This window comes from Aphidius gifuensis, linkage group LG2 (assembly GCF_014905175.1).
Source record: "Aphidius gifuensis isolate YNYX2018 linkage group LG2, ASM1490517v1, whole genome shotgun sequence".
Lineage (NCBI taxonomy): Eukaryota > Metazoa > Arthropoda > Insecta > Hymenoptera > Braconidae > Aphidius > Aphidius gifuensis.
This window is the reverse complement of record NC_057789.1, coordinates 20531093-20557938: the sequence shown is the minus strand read 5'-3', so window position 1 is coordinate 20557938 and position 26846 is coordinate 20531093. Positions and strand designations below refer to the sequence as shown.

Here is a 26846-nt window from a genome sequence, read left to right as displayed (position 1 = left end):
TTAATTAATATATATAATTAATAAAATACGAAATAGTTTCTTTGTATTTATTTGTTAAAGTTAAAATAATAACAGACTGGATACATTTTGAAATAAAAGAAATATAATTATCGACATTGGGAAATTTGATGAGACTTAGAAAATTTTGGCCGAGGTTTGACCGGGTTGTCCTATTATTATTCGAAATGTGGTAAAGATACTTGATTCTATCCTAAATATGGAAAATTAAACAAAAAAAAACGTATGTCTTTAAATAATAAATTTATTTATTAAACTTCCGTAGTAATTAATTGGTTTATTAAATAGCTAGAAAATACCTAAGTTTGAATACAAATTAGAAATTATTCTAAGTTCCTAAACTCGAAAATAATTTAAGTCCTCGTTGAAGCCAAAAAAATTCTAAGTGTTGAAACTAAAAGTGAGTCCCAAAAAAAAGGCTCTGAAATACTCGCGTCCACGATTCAATATATGACGAGTATTTAAAAAAAAGACTCATAAAGGCTCTGAAACACTCTGAAAGGCTGTGAAATACTCTAAATCGATAAATAAAGACTCATAAAGGGTCAAAAAGGCTCAAAAATTTTATCCCGGGTTTTTTAAAGAATTTTCAAATTATTCTCCAAGAGTTTTGTGAAGTCTTTAGATTATTTCTAAAATAAAACAATAATACTAATTCTTTGTTGATTGCGCACGAGTAAAGAAATTGAACATATTTTGAAAATACCATTTTTTTTTAGAATATATCATTTCTCGATCAAGGAAAATAATGTTTCTTGTTGAAAGTATACTCGATTCATCCATTTGCAATTTACCGTTTTCTTAATATTTATTCATTTTATTTTCCCAGTTATCTGCAAATTCATAATTTTTATATTCCTATAAAAAAATCTATTACTTTGATGATACTACATACATTAGTAGTGTTACAATTCCTCTATAATTATACTATATTTAATTTAAATAATAAAAGCGAATTTTAATTTGTATGTTGTTGTCGTTCAGTTTTCCTATCATCGTCGGATTGATAAATTTATTCGGTAGAAAAAATCAGTTTATCTAACAATTGACTTTCAATAAATAGTAGATCGTGACAACAAGAAAAAACAATTTTTTTAACAAAAAAAGTGTCAAATATTCGAAGTCGTCACTTATTGTGAGTATATTAATCAAGATATGATACCAGAAAGTCATGAAGAAAATGTATTTTTGACACATGTATTTGACTTTGTAATGTTGACTGAGATTTATTGTTTCTACCATTTTTTTTATTATTTAGATTATTTACATGAGAGAGAAAAGTTAACCCTGTTCATTAATCGATAGTTGATTTTTTCGACATTTTTAAATATTCTATTCGTTTTATCATTACTACAAAAGAAAAAAAAATATATATTCTACTATTTTCGAATTATCCTATTATAAAAAGTACACTTGACCGCTTTTTATTCGTGATGTGATTGGTCGAAATTTTTTAGCATTTGTTTATAACTAATATTTTATTATTTTCTCTCTCATATTAACACGTTGCTACGTGTTGTTGTATGGTTGCTATGTTTGTTTATTTTCGGCAATTAATTTATTTGAGTTGTGTCGTTCCTAGATCAAAAGTCATATTACCGCTTTCTATATTAAGTTCTATATATTCGAATTTGATAAAAAAAGTATTGTTATATTTATTTATATTTATGTAAATTAATATTTAAATATTGTATAAAGTATAAATATTTATATAAATAAGTAAACAAATAGAAAAAGTTAGTGTGTGGTTGCTACGTATGATTGCTAATTACATTTTTTAATACAATTGACTTTATAAAAAGCTGTAATATGACTTTAATACTTTGATTGAGCAACGACACAACTAAAACATTTAATAATTGTTTATCATTAGATCAAATGATATTTTTGTTCATTACGATAATTATAATATTGATAATTATATAACTTGAAACAAATATAGTAATTCATGGAAATGAAAAATAAGAAAAATACTTTACGTGATTAATAAGAATTATTATATATACAACTACGCGCCGGAGGCGCGGGGTCGCTCTTGTTTTATATAAAGTCAACATGACGCGCCTGCGGCGCGTCTCTCTGCCTCTTTAGGTTTAAAAAAAAAAAAAAGAGAAAAGACAGAAGTGCGTGAACCTAGCCTGCATAAGTCCTAGAAAAATTTTCTAGGATACTCATGAGAAGCGTCTTAATTAGTACTATTTTGTACTGTAATTGTTTTAATTTTTATCTCAAAATTAAATAGTGGAGAAAGGGTTGAAAATCTACTTTTTTTTTAGATGGCTTAGGAGGAAAAAAAATTAATACAAACACAAAAAAATTCGTACTGATTTGTACCACCAAGCCCGAAATTTGTATCTGAAAAATAACAACAAAAAAAAAATATTTACTCCAAAATGTTTCTATACTGCTTCCAAAAATAAATATTTTTAGATAATTTATTTTTTCATTATAAATTCAATGGTACAAATTAAAGCACAACTTACTCTTTATTTTTGAAAAAAAAAACATAAAAATATGTTGATTACTAAAGCAGATATGCAATTGTCAATCAACATTTTGGATTAAATAATTTTTTTTTTTGTTGTTATTTTTCAGGTACAAATTATTATTCGTTTGTATTAATTTTTTTTTCCCCCTAATTCATCGAAAAAATAAAAAAAAGTAGATTTTTAACCCTCTCTCCAACCTTTAAGGAGGTTATGCACAAATTCATTGCGGGTGTTGCGGGGCGCTTCTGACGTCACAGACAAAACTGAAATCTGGCTACACTGTAAAAAAATAAAGTGAAAAGCGCCTGCGCCCCGTATACAATATATGGGACTGCGGGTATGTGTGTGTGTTTGAACATGCCATACGTTGCCACATCTAATTTTTGTAAAGTTTATAATTAATTTCTCATTAATTGACCGATCAACATATGAACATTTTTCGCGCAATTAATAAAACTTGGTTTCTAGTATATGTGTGATTTTTTTCAAGACTTTTCCATCATTTTTTCTATCTGAAAAAAATTGTTGAAATCTCCATAAGAGCCAATGTTAAATAATATTTTCAATAATTAATTACAAAAAATTCAACCGATCAACATAAGAAAATAATTATACCGTTGTACTCAGAATGAAAAGATCTAGCTGTGTACAAAATTTCAGAACACTCTCATTATATTTAAAAAAAAAAAGAGTGATAGCTGCATAACCTCCTTAATTTTAAGATACAAATTAAAACATTTACGGTACAAAATAGTACAAATTAAGACGCTTCTAATAAGTATCCTAGAAAATTTTTTTAGAACTTACGCATGGTTAGTTTATGCACCTAAAAAAAAGACAAAAAAACAGGATAATAAGTTTATTTTATTATTCAAAAAACAGAGATAGAATGTTTGACCCCACAGCAACCGTTGCTAACCACAATATTATAAAATTAACAAAAAAAAAAAAAAAATTTTAAAAAAAAAGACGAAGAAACAGAATAATAAATTTATTTTATTAAGGTTGTTTTCAAATGAAATTCCCGTAATTTAATTTTCGAATTTTTTTTTTAATGTTTAAATGAAATAATTATCTATTTGGTGGAATTTTTTCGTAATTTTCCTCTGCGTCAAAATCCAGATAATAAGTGTCAAAGTTGACAACTTTAACACGCAAGCATAGGGAGAATACGTACGTTTGCGCTTGTATTTTTAAAACTCTTAATTTAAATTTTGATTTTTTTCTACAGATTTGTACACTTTACAAATACGAAATCAATGAAAAAAAAATTATCCATTTCCTCAGTGCCGTTTAAAAGATATTGGCTAATTACTTTTTAAATTTACGGGTTTTAGCCGGCTGAATTACATTGAAAATTTGGGATACGTTCCAATACCGCCGTTCGGTTTTATTCTTCTAGCTCTATCCTTCTCTCTATCTCTTCTGGCTCAATCTTCCATCTCTTCTTCTATCCTTCTCTTACAAGAAATGTACGGTTTTGGAACTTCCCCCGAATGTTTATTGCTAGAGTAGTATTAGTGTTTGTAAATATAAGCCGGCAACACTCACACTACTTATGACGCATCAGTAAAGTGAAAAGATTTTAGGCATGAAGGGGTGCTATAATTTTTTTATTTAACATACGTTTGTAAGTACCCTTGTGAACCCAAAACGTCGCCCGGTCATGCGATTTAAAAACAACCTTAAATAAAATAAAGAGAGAGAAAAAAAGGATATCAATATAGGGAAACAAAACAACCAATCACAGAAGAAAGAACCGCCGTTACTTTTCTTCTTTTTATAATAGGAGAGACTAGCTGACCCGGCAAACGTTGTTTTGCCATGTATATATTGTATTCAAAATATATATACTTTACATTCAATCAAGTAAAAAGCTAAATTAATGATCGATATTGTTATAAACAAAATTTTCTATAAAGAATCCGAATCTCGATAGCATGCTATATGAAAATTTTTTGTTTAAATATTTTATTTAAAAAAAAACCAAAAAAAAATTATACTGAACAAAAAAATTTTTTATTTTTTCGTGACGCGTTGGTGGTAAGAAATAGTAGCTCTAATTGCAAAAATGCTTTCTTTCAATTTTTCGTTTAATAATTTCCTTCGGTTCTATCTAAAATATAGAATGTTTTGATATTTTCCCTGGTGAAAATATTTCTCCGAATTTTTCCGAATTTCTCCGCGATTACTCCGAATTTCTCTCAAATTGACCCATGCGGAGAGAGGAGTGGAAAAATTTTCTCCTCGTCGTTGATTTCGGAAGAATTTCCCCGCGGTAAATTTATTTTTTTCACATGTTTCTCCGCGTGTGTTTTTTTTTCGCGGAGAAATATTTCCGAATGTTCCCTTACCCAAGTTGATTCGGAGAAACGAAAGAAAAATTTCTCCTCTTCGTTGATTTTAGAAAAAATTTCTCAGCAGTAAAATTATTTTTTCACACGGTTGGAGAAATGGCGGACGAATCTCTCCACCCTTTCTCCAACTTTCTCCACTATTTGTTCAATTTTTTTCCAACTTTTTCAATTTTCAATTATTTAAAAAAAGAATGACTAATTATTAATTGTTACATAACGCAAAGCATAATGATGTTTATTTTTTTTGAAAAAAATGAAAATTTGAAGACACTTTTTTTCAAAAAAGTTGATATACCTGAGGTATACCGGTCTACAAAACTCCCGTGATCGTTTCATCAAATTGATGAATGTGGGAAAATAAGTGGAAATTTCTCCTCGTCGTTGATTTCGGAAGAATTTCTCTGTGATAATTTTTTTTTTTCACACGTTTCTCCGCGTACTCTTATCGCGGAAAAATATTTCCGAACGTTTCTCCGCCCAAATCGATTCGGAGAAAATTCGTAGAAAATTTCTCCGCGTATTCTCATCGTGGAAAAATACTTCCGAACGTTTCTCCACCCAAGTCGATTCGGAGAAAATTCGGAAAAAAATTTTGATACCTTTCTCCACTCATTTCTCCGCATGGGTCAATTTGGGAGAAATTCGGAGTAATCACGGAGAAATTCTGAGTAAATGCGGAGAAATTCGGAGTAATTGCGGAGAAATTCAGGAGAAATCGCGGAGAAATATTTTCACCAGGGTTAAGACTAAAAACTGCTATCGATTAAATAATTTATCTGGAAAAAAAATTTTTATTATTTTTTACGGGAAACATTTTTATTTTCTCTAAATGTTCTAGAAGAATATTTTAAATTAACGATACAGTTATAAACGAAATTTTTCATAAAATAATTAAAGCCCAATTGCAATATTTACTTTTATTTTATAATATTATTTTATGTAAATTTCTCAAAATTTTGGCCACGGATGCGCTACAAATAAGAGGAGTAAGGGAATACGCGTCCCCTTCCCCAATCGACCCAAGATAATTTTATCGAAATTTTCAATCGCGGTTTCCCCTTTGACATACGCAAAAAAACCCCGACAACTCAATTGAAACCCATGTTTTGCCCTATAACTATTATTGAAACTATTCTCTCCCAAACTCTTTAGTTTTCGCAATATTCACAAAAAAACACCCATTTTTAACCCTTTTTGATTTTCCTCAACGTTCTAAAAATTTTCCTGAATTTTCATTGTAGTTTCTTATAACTTGGGATAAATTACTCGATTTTTTTATAATAATAATAATATAAAAATAATAATATTAATAATAATTTCTGTTTGAGTCATATGAACTTATGAGAAAAACGGATTCGATGTTACCGACCGTCGGGTGTAGTATGGTGGAATAGTGTAGTATAGGTGGAACTTTAAAATTAAATCTCTTATAATTTAGAGGGTCGAAAAATAAAAAACTTTCTATTTGTGAGGTGTGGATTCCTTAATAATTTAATTTATTCCATTTGAGGTCCATTAAAAAATGAAACATAAAACAAATTTATTACATACAAGAGAATTATTGGTAGTGTGCGCAACAGTAGTTCGACACATGCTGGCTGGGAGGATTAGTGAACCAGCCATGCCAACCAACCTCATGTCATGACATGTCAGTGTGGTGGGAGACATCAAATATTCTATCTCGCTACATATTCTCAGACCTGAGGAACATCCATGCAAAATTTGAAGGAAATCGGTTGAGCGGTTTCGGAGGAGTTTACGGACAAACACCACGACAAAACGCGAGATTTTTATATATAACATTAAACATTGAAGATATATATTTGAAAATGTTAGTCACGGATTCATTCTATATTGAAAGTTGAAAATTTTTAAAACTCTGGCAGAAGCCTTTGTGGTTCCTCTCTCTATGTGATGCAATATTGTTCATCATGCTTTTACTTGACACACATATATATATATATATATTTTTCATACACCAATTATATCTGTTGATAGTATTATGATAATTAAAAATTCAGTACATTTTTATTATTTTTTCGTCCTGACGTGCCTTGTGAAATTATGTACGTAAAATAAAATATAAACAAGAAACATTTGAGGTTATATTATATTTAGTCCAGTCGATGGTTGGTTGAGTTTGCTCACTTGTGAGAGGACTTTAGAAAAAAATCATAGTTATAGATGGGAGAGTGGGTAATCGATTGGGATAAGGTAAAAATCGCGTAAGAATTTTTGAAGTTTTTTTAAAAATAAACAGGTTTTTTTATTTTGAATAGCGGGTAGGATAAAGGTTTTATTGAAAAATAGTTTTTGGGAAAGTTGTAGAGAAAAAAATTGGCTAAAATTTATTGTTGGTCATTTTCGAGTTTTATAGAAGAGTTAAAGATATATTAGAGCTTTAAAAGTACTTGGAAAAAAAGTCATGGTCATTTTCGCGATTTAACCCTTTTTTTCTCTACGACGGCTAGAACTCGGAAAAATAAAAAAAATAATCATTTAAAAAATTTGAAAATTAATAACTTTTACAAAAATGGTTTAAAAAAATTTCATGATAGGCTGTCGATTCGTTTTTTAATGTAGACCATTTGATCTAGGTCATTTTCGCGATTTACCTCTTTTTTCCCCCTACGATGACTGGAACTCGAAGAAAAATAAAAAAAATATTTATTTAAAAATTTCAAAAATTAACAATTAAAATTAATTAACAATTAATAATAATTGTTTAAAAAAGATAGTCAAGTTCCCCAAGGTGCACCCTAAGTGTTCCGTAGGATTTTTTATTTTTTTTTCTTGCTGCTTACAAAAATATTGTAAAAAAACAGTTTGTGACACTACATATCGTTGAATAAAAAAAAAAATAAACGACCGAAAAATTTGAAAAAAATATCGTAGAGTCTACAGATAAAGCGTCGTCGATTAAAACATTGCCGGAATTGATTGGTCAATATTTGGAATTGGGCCATGTCCAAAAATGGGCATATTAAATCTAATACGGCCCCAAAATTAGAAATAAATATGACGATTGCTTTTGGCCAAAAAAAAATAAAGAAATTGAGCATCTCACAAGCCAATTCGATTCAGGACTTCACGTTTTATCTCGAAATAACAAAAAGTCACAGAAAAGCGAAAACATAAGTGTCCTACGGAACACTAAAAAGAATTCATGATAGGCTGTCGATTCAGTTTTTCATGTAGATTCCAAATCCAGGTCGATTTCGCGATTTAACCTCTTTGTTTTCCCCTACGATGACTCGAACTCGGAAAAAATAAAAAAAATAATTATTTAAAAAATTCAAAAAAATATAACTTATACAAAAATTGTTTGATGCAATCATAAAATAATAAAAGAATGTTATCCTTTTAATATTTTATCTATTTATTTATTTATAATTTAATTGTTTATACCCAAAATAAAAAAAAAAAAAAAAATTTTTTCCGTTTTTATTGTTAATATTATTATTAAATTATTGATTATTTATAAATTCTTCCAGTAACAATTAATATAATTATAAACAATATATTATTTAAATTATAAAATATTCTGTAAATTAAAAATTCCCGAAATTAAAATATATCTTTATTTTATTTCATATTATTTCATATTTAAGTTATTATTATTTTATTTGAGCCCGCAAACTTGTACGACGAACGACAAAACAAAACGGAGACCGAGTGTGACCTTTTCTACGTCATCTATTTCCCGAAATAGAAAAACTTTTTATTTTTTTTCCCCCTTTTAAAAATTCTTTCGCGATTTTCACCCTATCCCAATCGATTACCCACCCTCTCATCTATACCCATGATTTTTTTCTAAAGTTTTCTTACAAGCGAGCATACTCAACCACCTTTCGACTGGAGTAATTGATGATTTTATTAGATTTGTTCAAGAAGCATGCATCTTTAAATGCAATCCTTCATGGCTTTTTTTTTATTAGAACATACTGGGAACTACTTATTATAAACAATTGAGGGTATAAATGCAACAACCCGCTTCGCGTTCAAAAAACCGTAGAAGTCCAACGGCTGAGGGGTGATATAAATTTTTAAATTTGTTAAGGTACATTCATAGCTACGTCCCAACGATCAGAATTTCTTAAAATTTATACAGAAGATAGTTGAAATATTAATGCATCGTTTTTTAAAATTAGTTTTTTTATTATAAACCTTTTTTTTTTTTAATAATTTATAAAAGTTGACTACTTTTAGAGGGGTTATACATGGGCTCTTATGGGAGGCTATGTTTGAAATTTCTTTGAACATAACTAAATTACATTTCTAACAATCACTTTCTTTCAAAAACTAATTAATAATAGTAAAAATAATAAGGAAATTTTTAATGTTTGGTTCACATGGGGTTTTAATACTGCTTTTTGAGTAATTATTAAAATTATCTATCAAAAACACAGATTTTATTGATTTTCTAATGAGGAGCCATGGGCAATATTGAAATAGCGGGAAAATTTAAACTTGCACAAAAGAAACTCAATTAGAAAATAATGGAGCATCATAAATGCAAGTGTTAATAAAAATATTATCAAAAATGTTTTTATTAACTATATAAAATTAATATTAATAATGAATATTAATATTAGTTAAATATAAATAGAAAACTTGATATCAGTGCAAATCAGTGATGCATACTAACAAACAAAAATTTTAGTGTGCAATATTGAAATGAATAAATATAAGATAATTTTTTTTATTAATATATAATTGATTTTTATTGAAATATATTGCATAAAATTGATAAATAATGAAAAAAATGAATGGTTTACGCCAAAAAAATATTCACGGTTTTTTGGGGTTGGTATGACAAAATCTACAATGTAAAAAGCATAGGATTTTATTTAGGACACGCCCCCAAAATCTAGCTATGAAAGTGCCTTAAATAAAAATAAAAAAATATACATATCTTAAAAATAAAAAATAAAAATTATCTTTAATTAGACTTTTTTTTTTTTAATCATTATTATTGTTTAAAAAAAATAATAAACAAATGTTTTTTTCATCGAAATCTTTCATTCTTACAAACATATATTGGTCTAACTTTTTCATTTATTGAAAAAATCTTTTGAAAATTTGAGTAACTATTAATTATAATGTAAAAAACCCTCTGAAGCAATCATAATTTATCAATTTTTATATTTTTTAGTGATACAGTTTGTTTATTAATTTTTTTTAACTTCATCATTAAAAAAATTTGAATAAATTTTATAGTAGAAAAATTTCCAGTGAAGAAAATAGGTACAATCAAAAGGTACTTGAACAACATTTCTTGAAATTTTGAACGTTTTTTTTTTCAAAAATTGACTTGTTCTCTAACTAATTAATGTAGCGCGCGAGCTATTGAAATCTCATCTTTAATTCCAAACTTCACCAGCATATGAAATGGGATTTCAATAGCTCGCCCACTGAATTGTTTATCATAACAAAAAAAAAACCTAGTTTTTTTACTAAAAGAAGCGTCAAGTATTCGAAATCGTTTAGCTATTTTATTTTTTTAATACAAAAAGATGTGGTACCAAAAAAAGTCAAGAATTAAATATATTTTTAATGCATATGATTAAGTCTTAACTGTTAACAAAATTTTAAACTTGACCCCACCTGGTTCAATATATATTATAATAATAATAATAATAATAATAGTGATCCTTTATTTCACCGAACTGGTAATACAACCAAATTACAGGGTTTTATTATTACATTTAATTGATATACAGAGTTAGATAATCAAACATTTAAATTAATTGAACTAATTATTATAAATCAACGAAATACTAAGCAAGAATAATTTTAAATAAAAGAATAATTTTTAAATAAAAAAAAAAAAAATGAAAATGTTGCATTACATAAACTAACAATAATAATAGTAAAAATATCAGTTATTTATCAATAAACAAACTCATTAGAGCAGCTAACCTTACAGATCTATTCAATGTTAAGAAATTAATTTCATTATTTATTTTTGATAAGCTGTTAACAGCTGACATTAGTGCATACGATGGCTTACTAACTAAATAATTAGAACTGGCTAGATGAGGATGAAAAGGCTGGGCCAATGCCCGCCCTTGTTTTAACTGTGGTACATAAATGTTCAAAAGACTAAGCAAGTCAGCACAATCAGTGACTCCATTAATTAAGTTTAGACATAATGAGGCAGTAATCAACTCTCTCCTTTTCTCTAAAGAAATCATACCCAATTTTTTACACATTAGAACATTGTCAGTACCTTGAGGAAAACTCTCATGACACTTCAACCAAAAAAACTGCCTAATAAATTTTCTTTGGATTTTTTCAACTTTATAAACCAGCTGCTTCGTGCTTGGATTCCAAATAACCCCACCATAATCTGTAATTGGTAAAACAAGACTATTATACAGCAGTTTTAATGTTGAAATGTCATGAAAGCTATCCCATTGCCTAATAATACACCCTAAAACTCTCATTGCTTTAATAATCATTTGATCAAGGAAACCATGCTGTTGAGAAGCAACAAATGGCTTAAAGTAAGATAATATAATTTCATATAAACATTTTTCAAAGACCTTTGACAATGAAGAAAGAATAGTAATTGGCCTGTAATTATGTACATCATTTTTACTACCTATACCTTTAAATATTGGAGTAACACATGCTATTTTTAAATATTCTGGATAAATTTTGCATTTTAAACAAGAATCAAAAATTATTTTTAGTGGGTAAACAAATTCATCACTGCAATACTTTAACAAACTTGCTGGTGGACCATCTTGACCAGTAGCTGCCTTACTTCTAAGTGATTTTAATGACTTAAGAATAAGTTCAACACTAAATAAACAATTTATACCTGTAGCTGAACTATTAAATATCTTGAAAATCTCTAAAAATTAACATCTTGAGCATTAACTGGGTCATATACTGTGCAAAAATAATCTGCAAACAACTGTGCAACTGTATCTAAATTACAAATATAATCGTCATTTGATTTGATTACCCACTGTGAAACTCGAGTACTTTTTTGTTTTTTAATATAACTCCAGAATAATTTAGATTTGGTTTTAATTTTATCTTCCAAACTTTTGAAATAATTTTCTTTATCCAAACTTATTTTATTCTTTACTAAATTCGACTAAAATCTAAAAGCTTTGTAATCATCATTTGATTTACTTTTTTTATATTTTTTCCTATAATTATTTTTAACTGAATTCATTTGTTTAGTCTCCTTTGTAACCCATTTTGGATATTTATATTTAATTCTATTAATTTTTGACTTAAATACTTTACCAAGTTGTACATTAAGTATATTAAAAAATAAATCAATCATATGATTTGGATCATTACATTGTAAAAGGCTAGACCAGTTCGTGAATGACAATAAGTCTTTTACTTGATCAAAAAGATCCTTATTAAAAATATAATTTATACCACATGGTATATTTCGAATGTCATGATCGATATTAATAATTTCACCTTTACTCAACCATCCAATATTAATAGTTAATGGTGGATGATACAATGTTGAATCAACTAACTCCTCATGAGCATATTCAACCTCGCAGTGTTGTGAACACAAAACTAAATCCAACAACCTCCCTTTCCTATTAATTACATTATTAAATTGATTCAAACCTACATAGCTGATAAACTCAACAAATATATTTGAAAATTTATCAATAACATTACCCAAAGTATGTTCACGAAACATAGGGAGATTGAAATCACCCACAAGAAGTATATCACCTGTGACATTTAGTAATATATCTGATAACGTATTTAGAATAGTTTTATATGAGACAAAATTAGTATTGTAGCATGGAGGAATATAAACAACCAACAGATTCAGTATGAGACCTTTATAAATAATTTTAATAGTAAGCAAATCAATATTATCATATGGAAATTGTAAGTAGTTTGTAAGCTCAATAACTTGCATACTTTTATCTTTCTTCACAGCAACTAAACAGCCACCACCTACAACCCTAATTTTGTCTCTTTTATCAGCCCTATATACATCAAAATAATCCAAATCAAAAAATTCAGCAGATAACCTGTTATCATTTAGTCACGTTTCAGTTAGAACATACAACTCATAATTCATTGGAACAATATTGATTGATAACAGCTTGGCTTTACCTAAAATGCTAGTAGCATTCTGATAAAAAAATGAATTGACGCATAGAAGGACGTCGGAGGTAACTTGATGAAACTTAGAAAAAATAAGAAGCCTCGTGGTCTAGTGGTCAAGGCGTTTGCCTGGAAAGCAAAAGATCCGGATTCGATTCCCGGTGGGGGAACTTCGTTGTTTTTTCTAAGTTTCTGGTTTTTTTCAAAAAAATGAATTGACGCATAGAAGGGCGTCGGAGGTAACTTGATGAAACTTAGAAAAAATAAGAAGCCTCGTGGTCTAGTGGTCAAGGCGTTTGCCCGGAAAGCAAAAGACCCGGGTTCGATTCCCGGCGGGGGAACTTCGTTATTTTTTCTAAGTTTCTGGTTTTTTTCAAAAAAATGAATTGACGCATAGAAGGACGTCGGAGGTAACTTGATGAAACTTAGAAAAAATAAGAAGCCTCGTGGTCTAGTGGTCAAGGTGTTTGCCCGGAAAGCAAAAGACCCGGGTTCGATTCCCGGCGGGGGAACTTCGTTATTTTTTCTAAGTTTCTGGTTTTTTTCAAAATTTATTTAATTTCAGCTTTAAAGATGTTGATGATAATGATGAATTAATATTTAATGCATCTGACTTGCACCCTGATGAATCAGGAAGCACCCATTTCTCTCCTTGATGTAAAGGTTGGCTTCCCCTTAGGCCACACTCTGACGAAGCTCTTCCTTAGTCTTGTGATACAACTTTCTTTGATAGACTGTACGATCCTTTGCAACAAATATTGCTGATACCATCACTACTTTCTTTTGCTTTAATAATTTTTTCAACTCCTGGAATATCAGCAATGCAATTGTGTTGTTATTAAATTGAATCAAAATGGGCCTGGGCTTAACACCAATTTTACGAACACGCATGAAGGAATACTTGTCTAGTGGTTCAGTGATAGCCTTATTATTCATTGCTGTATCAATCAAGGATTTGACTAGAATGAAATCTTTATTATTAACATTATTGATATTACCTGAGGAGTCGAGCCATTTTTTATTATATACAAATATGAAATTCAAATTGGGAAAAAAAGGTGGGGTCAGTTTCAAAATTTTGTCAACAGTTAAGACTTAATTATATGCATTAAAAATATATTTAATTTTTGAATTTTTTTGGTACCAGTTAATGGTTTCAGTTAAAATTTGTGAAACAGCCATTGCTAAACAATCACCAATGTCATCGTTACATTGTGAATATTTCAATCCGATGTAAATTTATTATTGTTAATTTCGTTTTCATTCATTTTATCAATATCTGTTGTATCTAAAAAAAAAAATGGTCTTGATGTGTTCATAATTGTTGCATCCTCAAAATCGGGTGTTAAATTGATAAAAGAATTATGCCCACTCGATTCTGACATATTTAAAAATGCAACAAGACTTTCTTAACCGTTTGATAATGACGATAATATTAATAACGTACCTGACACTGATGGTCTCAACATTGCTGACACATGTTCTTTGTCTTTTTGATTTTTATTATCATTTTCATTATTTATTTTTATTGATGATTGTTGTTGATCATTTAATTTCCAAACATTATTACTTGTTGGTGATGTTATTTCCATTATTAATTCCAAACTCATTCTTCCATTTTTTTCGGTCTCGTAAAAGTTCTCATATCAATTGTTTTTGTTGTATCATTCGACAAATCATTAAGTGAACTTACTCTTGAATTTTTTTTTAACCAAGCTTGAAGATCTTCGACACTTGATAATGATGTTCTGTCACTAACTGACAGCAACCATCTTTCATTGTCATCATCAAAATTAACATGTGATATATCAATTATACCATCGAGAAATTCGTTGATAATGATGTCTTGCGCATCATTGTTTTCAATATTATTCACTTTATCTGACATTTTATTATTATTAATATTTGTTACTCAAACTTACTAAATAGTTGTGCATCACAAAAAGATGAACAAGTCAAAAACAGTGTTTGAAAATATGACAGCTTTAGTTTGATATTGATTTAATAGGATGATCAGAAGATAAAATATTTTTATCTGATCAATCATATTTTAAAATAAATTCCCAAGGAATTGGAGGGTTAGGGTTAGCTCTATGCCGATAATATATAGGCAAGGTAGTTAATCTCGTTTCCCCCACTTTTTTTTTCTCATACTTGACGCGAGGCACTCCCGTGCCTCTTGATTTGGAATAAAACCCACGTTGTTCTGTTTCACCGGTAAAACTCATATGTTTTATATAAGCAAAAATTAAAATGATAATAATAGTGTTTTTTTTGTATACAAAAGCATACAGACTTTACCGGTAAAACAGAACTGTTGTCTAAGTACAGAAGAAATGTTGTCTAACTACCTATTGATATTTTTTTCACTGGAAGATTTTTCTACTGTAATATCCTGCGGTAGGCGCACCAATTTTTTTATTTTTATTTTAAATCTTTTAATCTTTATTATATATTCAGGGTATATTTTGATACCCTAAGCTCCATCTTACGCAATATAAGAGTAATACATTGAGGGGAGCCAGAGACCTTTCTCCCTCAACGGTTTTTTTGAGCCGGCACTGATGCCAAGCGGCAATACCGCCAATTTTAATAATTGATTTAAACGATGAATTAGTACAATGAGTGATATCGACAGAGTCATAAAATTACAAGGATTCTTTCGATACCACTCATGTTATAAAATTTTAATTAGAAATATTTTTAATTAATGATCGAAGATTACGCTTTCGAGGCTGACCAATAAGAAGTAAGTAGACTGAGGAAAATAGGAAATGGACTAGGAGAAAACCGAAGGTCCCCGAAAGATCCTTACTTATTCTAAGGGATGATTGAGTCCCAAACTAGATCGATCGAGATTTTCCAGATCACTTGGTCCGCAGTCTCTGCACTATAACTAGCTCTTCCAGCTCTCACTAGGTTCTATTTAATCATCGAAACTTTATTCTTCTAATAAAGACTTAGAAAAATTTATTTTTTCTGAATTAAAACTTAGAATATTTTTAACTTTCTGAATAATTAAAACTTAGAAAATTTTTATCCTCGGTTCATCGATAAGTTCATTTATTTAATATTTCAATAATTTAATTATTTTAAATAAATATAGCCTTCAGCTATATATTCAGTTGATTAAATCGATTTTAAGTATATTTTTAATTCAGTTGAAATAATTATAAATCTCTTGGTCAATAGCTTCATCAATTTTCTTTAAATCAATTGAACGCTTGGCTCAATAATTTTTTATAATAAAAAATATTAAATAAACAGATATTTCTCGGGATAATCAAATTACGATTTCTATACAATAAACCTAGAGTCTGTGTAAGGCGAGTGCACCGTTGCATAACAAGCACCACAATTCATCATCAATCCGTTTACATAAAAATATAAATATATTTGCATATATATTTATATTTATATACACTGATTATTTTATTGGCAAATAAAATAATCCTAGTACCAAATAATTAGAAGCCAAGTCAAGGTCAAGGTCCACGTCGTTTTTTAGCAGTTATTGTAAGTACATTTAAAATTTAATATTAAGTGTTTGTTCGCGTTTTTATAAGTGTAATTTTAAGTAGATTGTTATCTAGAATCAAGTGTTATAATTACGTATTTGTAGAGTCAGTGTTCATTTATTCAACAGCTAGATTGCTTCTCGATCTAGTTGATTATTGTCCGCGTTACGTAAAATGAAAACAACGGGTCGTTTTCTTCAAAATTTTAACCACTGACTCCGTAATTTTGCTTGATTATACTCTCTCTTAATTATCGACGCGTGGGACCTTTGTTTTGAAGTAGATTCCGTTCCGTATAATATTTTAACTTGCGTTAAATCAAGTGTAATTTTTGTTTAATAATTATGACGGTGTGATATTTTTTTTTTTTTTTATAAACTGGTGCAGCCCTCTGACGACTAATTATGCTGAACATAACTAAACATAACCATGGCTTTGTATACATTCTGTCTAAATATAAGTGACAGCTTGAGACAGTTTAACAACAAAATACAATCTTATTTCAACAAAAATTAATAATTAAAATATATCATATTAACAAAAAGTGCAAAATCCGAAGTGAGATCTCTGTAAGAACGGCCAGGATCAATGAAAATGTAGTAATTTCAATGTAAAGATTTTTTTTTAATTTTTTTTTTTTTACATAATGATTTTTATGTAAGTGGGATCTCTGTAAGAACGTCTGGAATCGATGAAAATGTAGTAAATTCAATGTAAAAATTATTATGTGAAAAAAAAAAAAAATTAAAAATAATTTTTACATTGTATTTACTACATATTCATTGGTCTTGGCCGTTCTTACAGAGATCTTACTCCGGGTTTGCTTCTCGAAAATGATATTTCAAAATAGTATATTTCGTTACAAGTGCCCACTCAGAGATTGGGCACATGTAACGAACTATATTTTATGTTACTAGGAACAGTGGTAATAAATGTGGTGAATTTCCAAAAAGCGCACTACCCCTCTCACGCTTTAGAAATTCACACATTATTCCTACTGCCCTTGTAACATAAAATATCAAAGTATGGGCAATTCCATAAAAACAGCTTTTTAGACTTATAATTGAAATTTTTAAGTCTTTTTCGGATTTCAGAAATAAACTAGTATTCTTTTTGGAAAGTTGAAAAAATTTTACATTAAAAGGTATTCTTAAACTAATTTTGAATTCCAAATAAAAGTCCGACAAAATTTATTAAAAAAAAAAATTTCGTAAATATCATGGAATTACCCATATCATAACTTCGAAAATAATTATTGAAATAATCTGAAAAAAAATTTCAGATACTCTTTTGAAGAGGATTATCGACCTACAAAGTTTCAAGAAGATCTGAAGGGTCGAGGCCCAGACCGACGTTCAGAATTGGTAGACCTGCTCATATATAAATTTGAATTAGATTTATCTATCTGTATTGTAACGTAATAAAACAATTGAAAAAAAAATTAACAATAATAGTTTTGAGTCAACTAATTTAGGAATCATCACGCAAATAAATGAACATAAATGTATAGGTCGAAATAAAGTTACAAACTTGAAAGTTTTGGTAAATATTTGGTTTAAATAAAATGTGTTAACAATAAAAAATAAATTGTGTATTATAATGAAAATGTTATTAAAGTTCACAATAGTAAAATTCAGTCAGTAAGAACGCAATAATTTATTTGTTGGATATTTTCAATTTAGATTTTCTATTAATCCTGTCTTTAATGACTAGATACAAAATAAATACAAAATTTAACATTTTTTTAAGTGTTAATTTTATGTGTAAAATAAATTGACATTTTTTTGAATGTCAAATTTACATTTTTTCTAATTGTAACATTTTTTCAGATCCATTCCATTTTTTACTGTGTACTCTCTGTTACTTCGCGATTTATTTCTTGATATATTTTCTTTTTCCTAGTTTCTTACATAATATAAAAAATGCTCCCCAACGTTACCCTACTAAATCCCTAAAAAGATATTTTTGCATTTCTCGAAAAATGCTCCCCAACGTTACCCTACCAAATCCCTAAAGAGATACTTTTGCATTTTTTTGAAAAAATGCAACCCAACGACAACCCAATTGGGACCCAATGCAGTTACCCAATTTTCGTTTGCCCAACAAAAACCGGACTGGGTCCCAATGCCATGTTGGGAGGATTTCTAGTCGGGATGATAATGAAAGTTGCCGCGCGAAATTATTTAATGATAATTATTATCACTATACCTTATTATTTCATTTAAAAAATTGAAAAAGAAAATTTGGTTCAAATTATTAAGTTTGCAATAAAAACCTCATTTGGAGCTAGCGAATTTTTAATTTTTCTTAGAAAAATAATAATAATAATTGTAAAAATAATCTCGACCAAAGCCGGGTTAATCAAGTAGTATCATTCATATATCATACTTCAATCAAAAAATTTGAAGGAAAAATTTCATCGTTAAAAAAATTTACAAAAAAAATGTAATAATTAAGTTTCGAATGAAACTATTAACTGCGGCTAGCCAGTCTTTAGTTTAAAAAAAAAAATGATAACATCGGATAGCAATAACTCTCAAATCGTAAGCATAATCCCGAGCGAAGCCGGATGAATCAGCTAGTCTGACTATATATGTTAAAATTGATGATTATGATGATGTGTCGGGTATGTGTGTAGTTGTACCTACATTCAATGTCATATCAATTACTTCTTTAGTTCTACAAGTAAACGACAATTTCCTGTAAAATCATTAGCAACGGCCTACCCACGGACTCAGCCTTTCATTGAATATACGAAGATTCACTTAGGGAAACCAAGCGGATTCAGTTGGCCTTTGAACATAATACCTTATACATTGACAAAATTTTTAGCTATTTGAAATTTAAAAGATTAATAACCGTATCTATTCAACAATTTGAATAGTTGTTATAATTTTTTTTTATACATTAATTACCTTTCTTTTCTTTATTTTATTTTTTTTTCCTTTAAATATTTTTTTTTAATTTACTCATCGAAACATGTTTGTATATAAGTGATTATGTATCTAAAAGTGGAAAATTTGCGAATTAAACAGCCAATACAGTTTTGTTATTAATATTATAATTATGTTTATGTTTGAATCGATGAAAACTGGTTTTTATTCATTCAAGATTAAAAATCTTATAATTTTTTATCTTTCATTGATTTTATATTGATTATTTAATACAACCACGAATTACTAGAATAACAAATTATTCCTAGAACTTTAATAGTTGAACTTATATGTCTGGAAAGTTTTTGAGATAACATGAGAGTTAAGGACGATTGCGTTGGTGAATTTTCGGTATCTGGTCCCAAGTTTATTAGTCCCCATCTATTTGCACCAAATGAGTGAGTCAAACATAACTAGGAATAAGAAAAAAACAACTTTCTCTTGATTGTACGAAATAAAAAATTGTAAATATACAGACTGTCCCATTTTAATTGGATAATGGATTTTTCTTGAAAAATAGAGCTCAAATTGAAAAATGATTCAAGTAAAAGTTGTAGGGTTTGGCGGGGGACTTGGAAAGAAAAAAATCAAAAAATTCAAAATGGCGGAGTTTTGGGTATGAACTGAGTTTTTTTAAATGGGTACTATATTTTTTTTTTGTACCAAAATGTTTCTTACATCAAAACTAACACTTTTTACTTGAAACGTTTTTCGATAAAATTACTTATTTTTTCGGTCCAATTTTGTCTGTTGATGGATTTTCCTCAAAAAATATGGCTCAAATTGAAAAATGATATATAGAAAAGTTGTAGCGTTGAGGAAGACAAACACGAAAAAAAAAAAAAAAAATTTTAAAAAGTTCGAAATGGCGGAGTTTAAAGTATGAACATCTTTTTTTTTGAGGTTAGGTGCAATTTTTTTTTACTAAAAAATTTTTCGTATCAAGATTAACACTTTTTCTTAATAAAATTTTTTGGCTAAGTCCATTTTTTTTATCCATGCTTCTCACTCCGCCATTTTGAATTTTTTACCAAATTTTTTTTTTTTTTGTGTTTGTCTTCGTAAACGCTACAACTTTTCCAAATATCATTTTCAAATCAAAGCCATTTTTTTTTGAGGAAAATCCATCAACAGATAAAATCGGGCCGAAAAAACAGTGATTTTATCGAAAAATTTTTCGAATAAAAAGTGTTAGTTTTGATGTAAGAAACATTTTGGTGCAAAAAAAAAAATACAGTACCCATTTAAAAAAACTATGTTCATACCTGAAACTCCGCCATTTTGAATTTTTTCAATATTTTTTATTTTTTTTTTTTGTCCTTTTCCATACCCTACAACTTTTACTTGAATCATTTTTCAATTCAAGCCATATATTTTAAGAAAAATCCATTATCCGATTAAAATGGGACAGTCTGTATATTCATATCTGAGTATATATCGAAAAAAAGTTATATACTCCTTCATATATGTATATCAAGCAATTCTTCAAACAATACTTTGATAGTATGACTTTGTCAACGAATATAAGAATTGATAATAGTCCAAGCCCCCATCACGGAAAAAGTCATGTCATCGCAGGAAGGTCAAATTTATGTGAGAAGACTTGTCTCGGTGGGTACTATAAGCAAACCTTCGGGCTGACACGTAAATGGTCGAGTTTAGGGGTGGTATTTGGTTAAAAGGGGTGAAAAAAAAAGTTAACTAATTTCATCACAGGAAGTCTGGCATTATGCGTAAAATATTCTTTAACATCTATACACGGAGAAAAAAAAACGACAAATATTGTTGAAAAAACAGGACAAAAATTGTCGTGCCGCACAACAAAGTAGAGGCGAAGTTGAAACTCTATAATATTAGTTCTGCCGGTAGTACAGTTTTCGTTCATCTGGCAGAGTAATAATTACAGTGCTGTTTAACAAAATTTGTCATGCTCCAAACAAAAATTAATAGACATACAACAAAATTTGTTATGCTCCAAACAAAAACTGTTGAACATACAACAATTTTTGTATTTAGTTTAATAATTTTTATTATTCCACATAACAAAAATTCTAAAACCATATTAAATTTTTTTTTTATTCAAAATGACGAAATAAATTTTCATTATGATAATTAAAAAGAAAAAGGAAAACAATTAAGGAACAAATTAATTCAAATTAATGCTTTGATTTATTTTTCATATTCATAATTATTAAAGATTAAAATAAAAAATCTCTGCATTAAAATGACAGATGCAGGTTATGTTTGTCATTTTCATATAATTTCATACTTTATTGTTGATGTGATTTATTAAATATCAAGTTTGGTTATTTATCTAGTTGCTCACAAATATTTTAGTTTATAATTCAATGATTAAAATGTTATTAAAACTTGACATCTTGGGATTAATTAATTTATTTTCAAAACGTCAGTCACACCAAAGCTGATCTCAACTTAGACTGACTTAGAAAATTCCACACAATGCCATGTAGATATACCGAGGCACACGAACAAGACCGAGTCTTACCGATAACACCCGAAAATCAAATTGTTGTGCAGCACTGTAATATTTGCCTTGAAACTGGACAATATTTATTGAGCAGCCGAACAAATATTATTAAGCAACACAACAAATATTATTGGATGGTAATAATTGTTGTGCAGCTAAATAAAATTTGTTCAACGATACAATAAAATTTGTTGTAGCACAACAAATTTTGTTTAACGATAGAACAATTTTTGTTGCAGCACAACAAAAAGCGACAGGATAGGATTTCTAGGGAAGCCCTGGAGTGCCACCGATGTGTGTGATTGTTTTTCACACAAAACCTCCAATATTTCGTGTGTTGTGCACGCGCACACCACAAACTTGATTAATTTTTCAATTTTGTGCGCGAATTTTACACAAATGTTATAAATGTACGTCACAGCGTCAATTTTTATTTTTATTTATTTTTATTCACATGTCATATTGTCTTGTCTTGACATGGCTTATTATGTCCTAAATAATTTTATGCACAGGTATTAATTAATAAATTATAATAATTAATTTATTAAACAAGTGTGCACACTACATGTAGAATAAAACAATCAATAGATATATAAAATTCAAGTCGATTGAATTTAAACAAATACAAATAAAATACATTGTCGTTTTTGGAGGTTAGTTGATAATTTGATTATACAATAATTTATATTCATATCTTTAATTAAAACAACAGTTCCATTATTATTTAATTTCTTCCAGTCATTGAAAGCTACCTGAAGCTTTTTGAAGTGTCTTTGAGAGCAAATACACTGATATAATAAAATATTTTGTTATTCTTAAATAATAATATTGAACAAAAGGTGACTATTTTTTTTTTAAATAATAATTGATTAAAAACAATTAATTTATTTTATATTTTTTTATGACAGCAATTATACTAATAAAATTACGAATACTTGGACATTGTGAGACATATTGAAGCAACATGAATTAAAATATTTTGTTGAATTTCAAGGTTAAAAAAAAAACAAGTAAGGCTATATTTGTTATTGAAAAATAATATGATTTTAATTAAATATATTTTATTATATTTAATGTATATAAATAAATTAACTAATAGTTTGTTTCATTTATTAATAGGTATGGCATATTCGTTAAATCACTCACGATTGTTTGCAACTTTTTCTCATAAGGAACGTAAGATTTTACTTCCTCTGAATTCATCTGGAAACTTGGATTACTCAACATTAGTTTGTTATTTTCCAAACGCAAATGGTGTTCTATACAAAGATAAAAAAAATAATGAATGTGCTGTCTTATTTGAAAATAACCAATATATGATCAATTCAAATGTAGACCATGAATATAATATACATGAAAAAATAGATTTTGTAGCTGTGAATCAAATAAATCGTACCAAAGCGTTAGTAAAAATCTTTGAAGATAAAAATTCCAAGGTATCATCAGTCGATGATTTATTAAATAAAAAAAATTCATCAGTAAAAAAAAGAAAAAAAAATCCAAAAAAAATAAAGACAGACTGGATACATGAATCTGTATTGGGAGTTGACAGTACTATGGCCAGTAATAAAATATTATTTTTGGATATTGATACCAAGTATAATTACGTTCAAATTACATCGATGATAAAAAACTTGTATTGTACTGATAAAACAGCACCATATTTTAGTAAACCTGTAATAATTGAAAATAGTACAACTGGGGTACCTTCTGATATACCAAATTTTGATGATTTCTGGACTTATATAACTGGAGTTCAACCATCTAGGGTAAAAATAATAATTGTTACTTGTGATGATTTATCAACAAGCAAAAGAAAATTTTTTCAAAATATCAACAAAGCTGGTGATTTTCAAGATTTAAATAAGAATTATCGTTTCCCAACTGAATCATCAAAACAAGTTTCAATAAATTTAAATAATTCAGTTAATTACATTACTGAAAAGTCATCTCTGATTACATTATCATTGAAATTATTTGATTCATTTGTTATTTTATATGCTCTACAGATGAATGATAAAAAAGATGTTTACAATTTGGAATATCTAAAAAAAGATTTATTTGACCAAATTAAGGTACTTAAAAAATATGAAAAGTTAGAGTATAAAAATATTAATCCATGTCTTGAAGGCTTTCCAATTAGTAGAATAATGAAAAATGGATCTGATCTATATCGTATGACAGTTGATGAAAATGGTAAGAAGCAAGAATTTGTCTACCACGAAAGTGGTGTTTTAAAAAAACACCAACGTGTTCATAAAGAACCATTACTTGTTGGAAAATGTGCTGGAGATTTTGGTTTGGGGTCAATATATTATTGTAATGATGAATCATGTATATTTCAATATATTTGGAAAAAAAATGATAAAATAATATATCAAGGTAAATTGTTGTTTTGGATCTATTGTGATTCAAATGAAAATCCTGCTGAGTGGGAATGTATACTTGATTGTTCATGTTCTCCAAATAATGTTAAATCAAATTTCGTTGACCAAATATTACCAAATATTTCAAATGTATCAATTCAATCAAATATTAATAATAACTTGGATAAATTGTTAACACCTTTACAACTGAACAATTCAGTCAAAAGATCAAGTAATAATGGCTGATAAATCACAATTAAAAAAAAAGAACATATTAAAAATAAATCAATGTGTCAACAATTCATTAAATTGTTTATCATTAGAAAATAATGAATCAAATGCACCAAGTAAAATTACTCTTAAAAACAAAGATCAATTTTCATCTCGAATTTCAACATTACCACGTCTATTAAACACTCAAAAACAAATTATTCATGGTCTTCGAAATATAAAATATGATGAATTATTATTTGATAATAAAAAATTGGGTTCTGGTGCACAAGTCTGGTCAGGAGAATGGATTGGTCAACCAGTGGCAATAAAGAAAATTCGTGTTATGCAACATAATGTTAATACGATCGAACGAGAGATTGATGTCCTAAAATTAGTTTATCATCCAAACATTGTGCAAACCCTTGGGTTTTGTTATCATCAACGTATTATTTACATTGTCATGGAGATAGTACAAGGACATTCATTAGAGTTGATTCTTTTTAAGGATAAGTATAAAAAATTATACAATTTAAATGAAAAAGATAAGGACAATATTGTAATTCAACTGTCTCAGGCTCTGTCATATATCCACCATGGTGATGTACAAATAGTACATGGTGATATCAAACCAGGTAATATTTTAATAACATCAAACCTGACAGTAAAATTATGTGATTTTGGGATGAGCAAACTTTACCAATATGCTGAAACTGTAACTGGTTATTCAGTTGTTGGAAATACTCTTGGTGGTACATATGCATACATGCCTCCAGAAATGATTACTCATAGACAGAAAAAACCTACAGTTGCTTCTGACATTTGGGCATTTGGTTGTACAGTATTGGAAATTTACAATGAAAAAATTCTATTTCCCAATGATTTAGATGCAATTGAGGAAATGCATCAACAAGATATTGCTATTCACGCTACAAAAGTACCAAAAGCAATTCGTGAAACAGTAATTAGTTATTTTTCTCATGAACCTGGAGAACGACCAAAATGTGAATTATTATATAATTTTTTTGATTTAAAAAAAAATGAGTGGAAATCAAAGGAAAAAATTCGAGAAATTGCTATCAGAGAAAGTTTGTTATAAACAAATTCAATTTTGTTGCAATATTATTATTTTTTATTTTTTATTTAAAAGTCTGAAAAAAAAATATTGTTTTTAAGTGTAATATTATTGTCATACTATTGTTTTAAAGTAATAATTTAAAGTATGACATAGTCAGTGAAAAATGAAGTATTTTTGATATTATTAAAACATGATATGTTTTGAACATTTCCATATGTTTAAAAACCAAAGATAATAATATCATATGATATTATTTATCATAGTAATTATTAAACTAATAAGTGCAATAATATGGGAAATAGTCAGTATGAAATAACAAAATATTTTGAATATAATTTAGTATAATAATTTAATATAATAGTAAAACAAAAAAAAAACAAGAAAAGTACTACTCACAAAATTACAGTTCAGTCATAAGTTAAATCTGGATATAACTTACTTAAAAAAAAAAAAAAAACAATTATTTCATAGTAATTATTAAAATGTTATTACTTCTTTTTTTTAATTGTTAAAAGACAATATAATTTTTCCAGTAATTATGACTCTCTTGTACTATAAAGCATTTTGTTTGTAAAAAAATGATGATACAGTTTATAAAAAAAGTATTGATTTAATTTTTAAAAAGGTATTCATATAATTTAAAAAAAAAATTAAAACATTGACTCTTACACAGTTACGTATTATTAAAAATATAAAAACCAAGTGGTGTGCACGTGTGTGGCATCAGCATCACCAACCAGTAGCAATACAGTAGCAATATCAAGCAAAAGTCAACTAGTATACCACTCAAGTAAACATCTTCAAAATTATTACTTTAAAAAGCATCAGTTTCATTTAAAAAAAACACTCAATATCAGTGCTTTGTGTATATTTTTTTTTTCATACCCATTATTGTCTATTGTTATCAATAATTAAATTAGAATTTTCATCTCAAAATTGATACTAATCATTGAAATGATAATTATAAATAAAAAAAGTTGTCAGTCATAAGTTAAATCTGGAAATAACTTACTTAAAAAAAAAAAAAAAAACAATTATTTCATTGTAATTATTAAAATGTTATTACTTCTTTTTTTTAATTGTTAAAAGACAATATAATTTTTCCAGTAATTATGACTTTCTTGTACTAAAGCATTTTGTTTGTAAAAAAATGACGATACAGTTTATAAAAAAAGTATTGATTTAATTTTTAAAAAGGTATTAATATAATTTTAAAAAAATAGAAACATTAATTACAGTATTCATTGTTTGATTATTAAAAAGCACTATGGCTAAAAAAAATA

General features: G+C 27.9%; 1 protein-coding gene across 3 annotated transcripts in view; it reads left to right on the top strand.

The window, feature by feature from the left end:
* Positions 1 to 26558, top strand: part of LOC122849491 (probable serine/threonine-protein kinase kinX) — a 29154-nt gene extending 2596 nt beyond the window's left edge. The window contains exons 1-3 of one of the 3 annotated variants that reach the window (XM_044148203.1): positions 21737 to 22748; positions 22818 to 22919; positions 23029 to 26558. In XM_044148203.1, the coding sequence (XP_044004138.1) occupies positions 24514 to 25584 (1071 nt within the window). In that variant the 5' untranslated portion in view covers positions 21737 to 22748; positions 22818 to 22919; positions 23029 to 24513 and the 3' untranslated portion in view covers positions 25585 to 26558. Of the gene's footprint in view, positions 1 to 17770; positions 18130 to 21736; positions 22749 to 22817; positions 22920 to 23028 lie in introns of those variants that run through there. The other 2 variants (XM_044148202.1, XR_006373567.1) reach the window with 2 other exon arrangements.
* Positions 26559 to 26846: the final 288 nt, after the last annotated feature.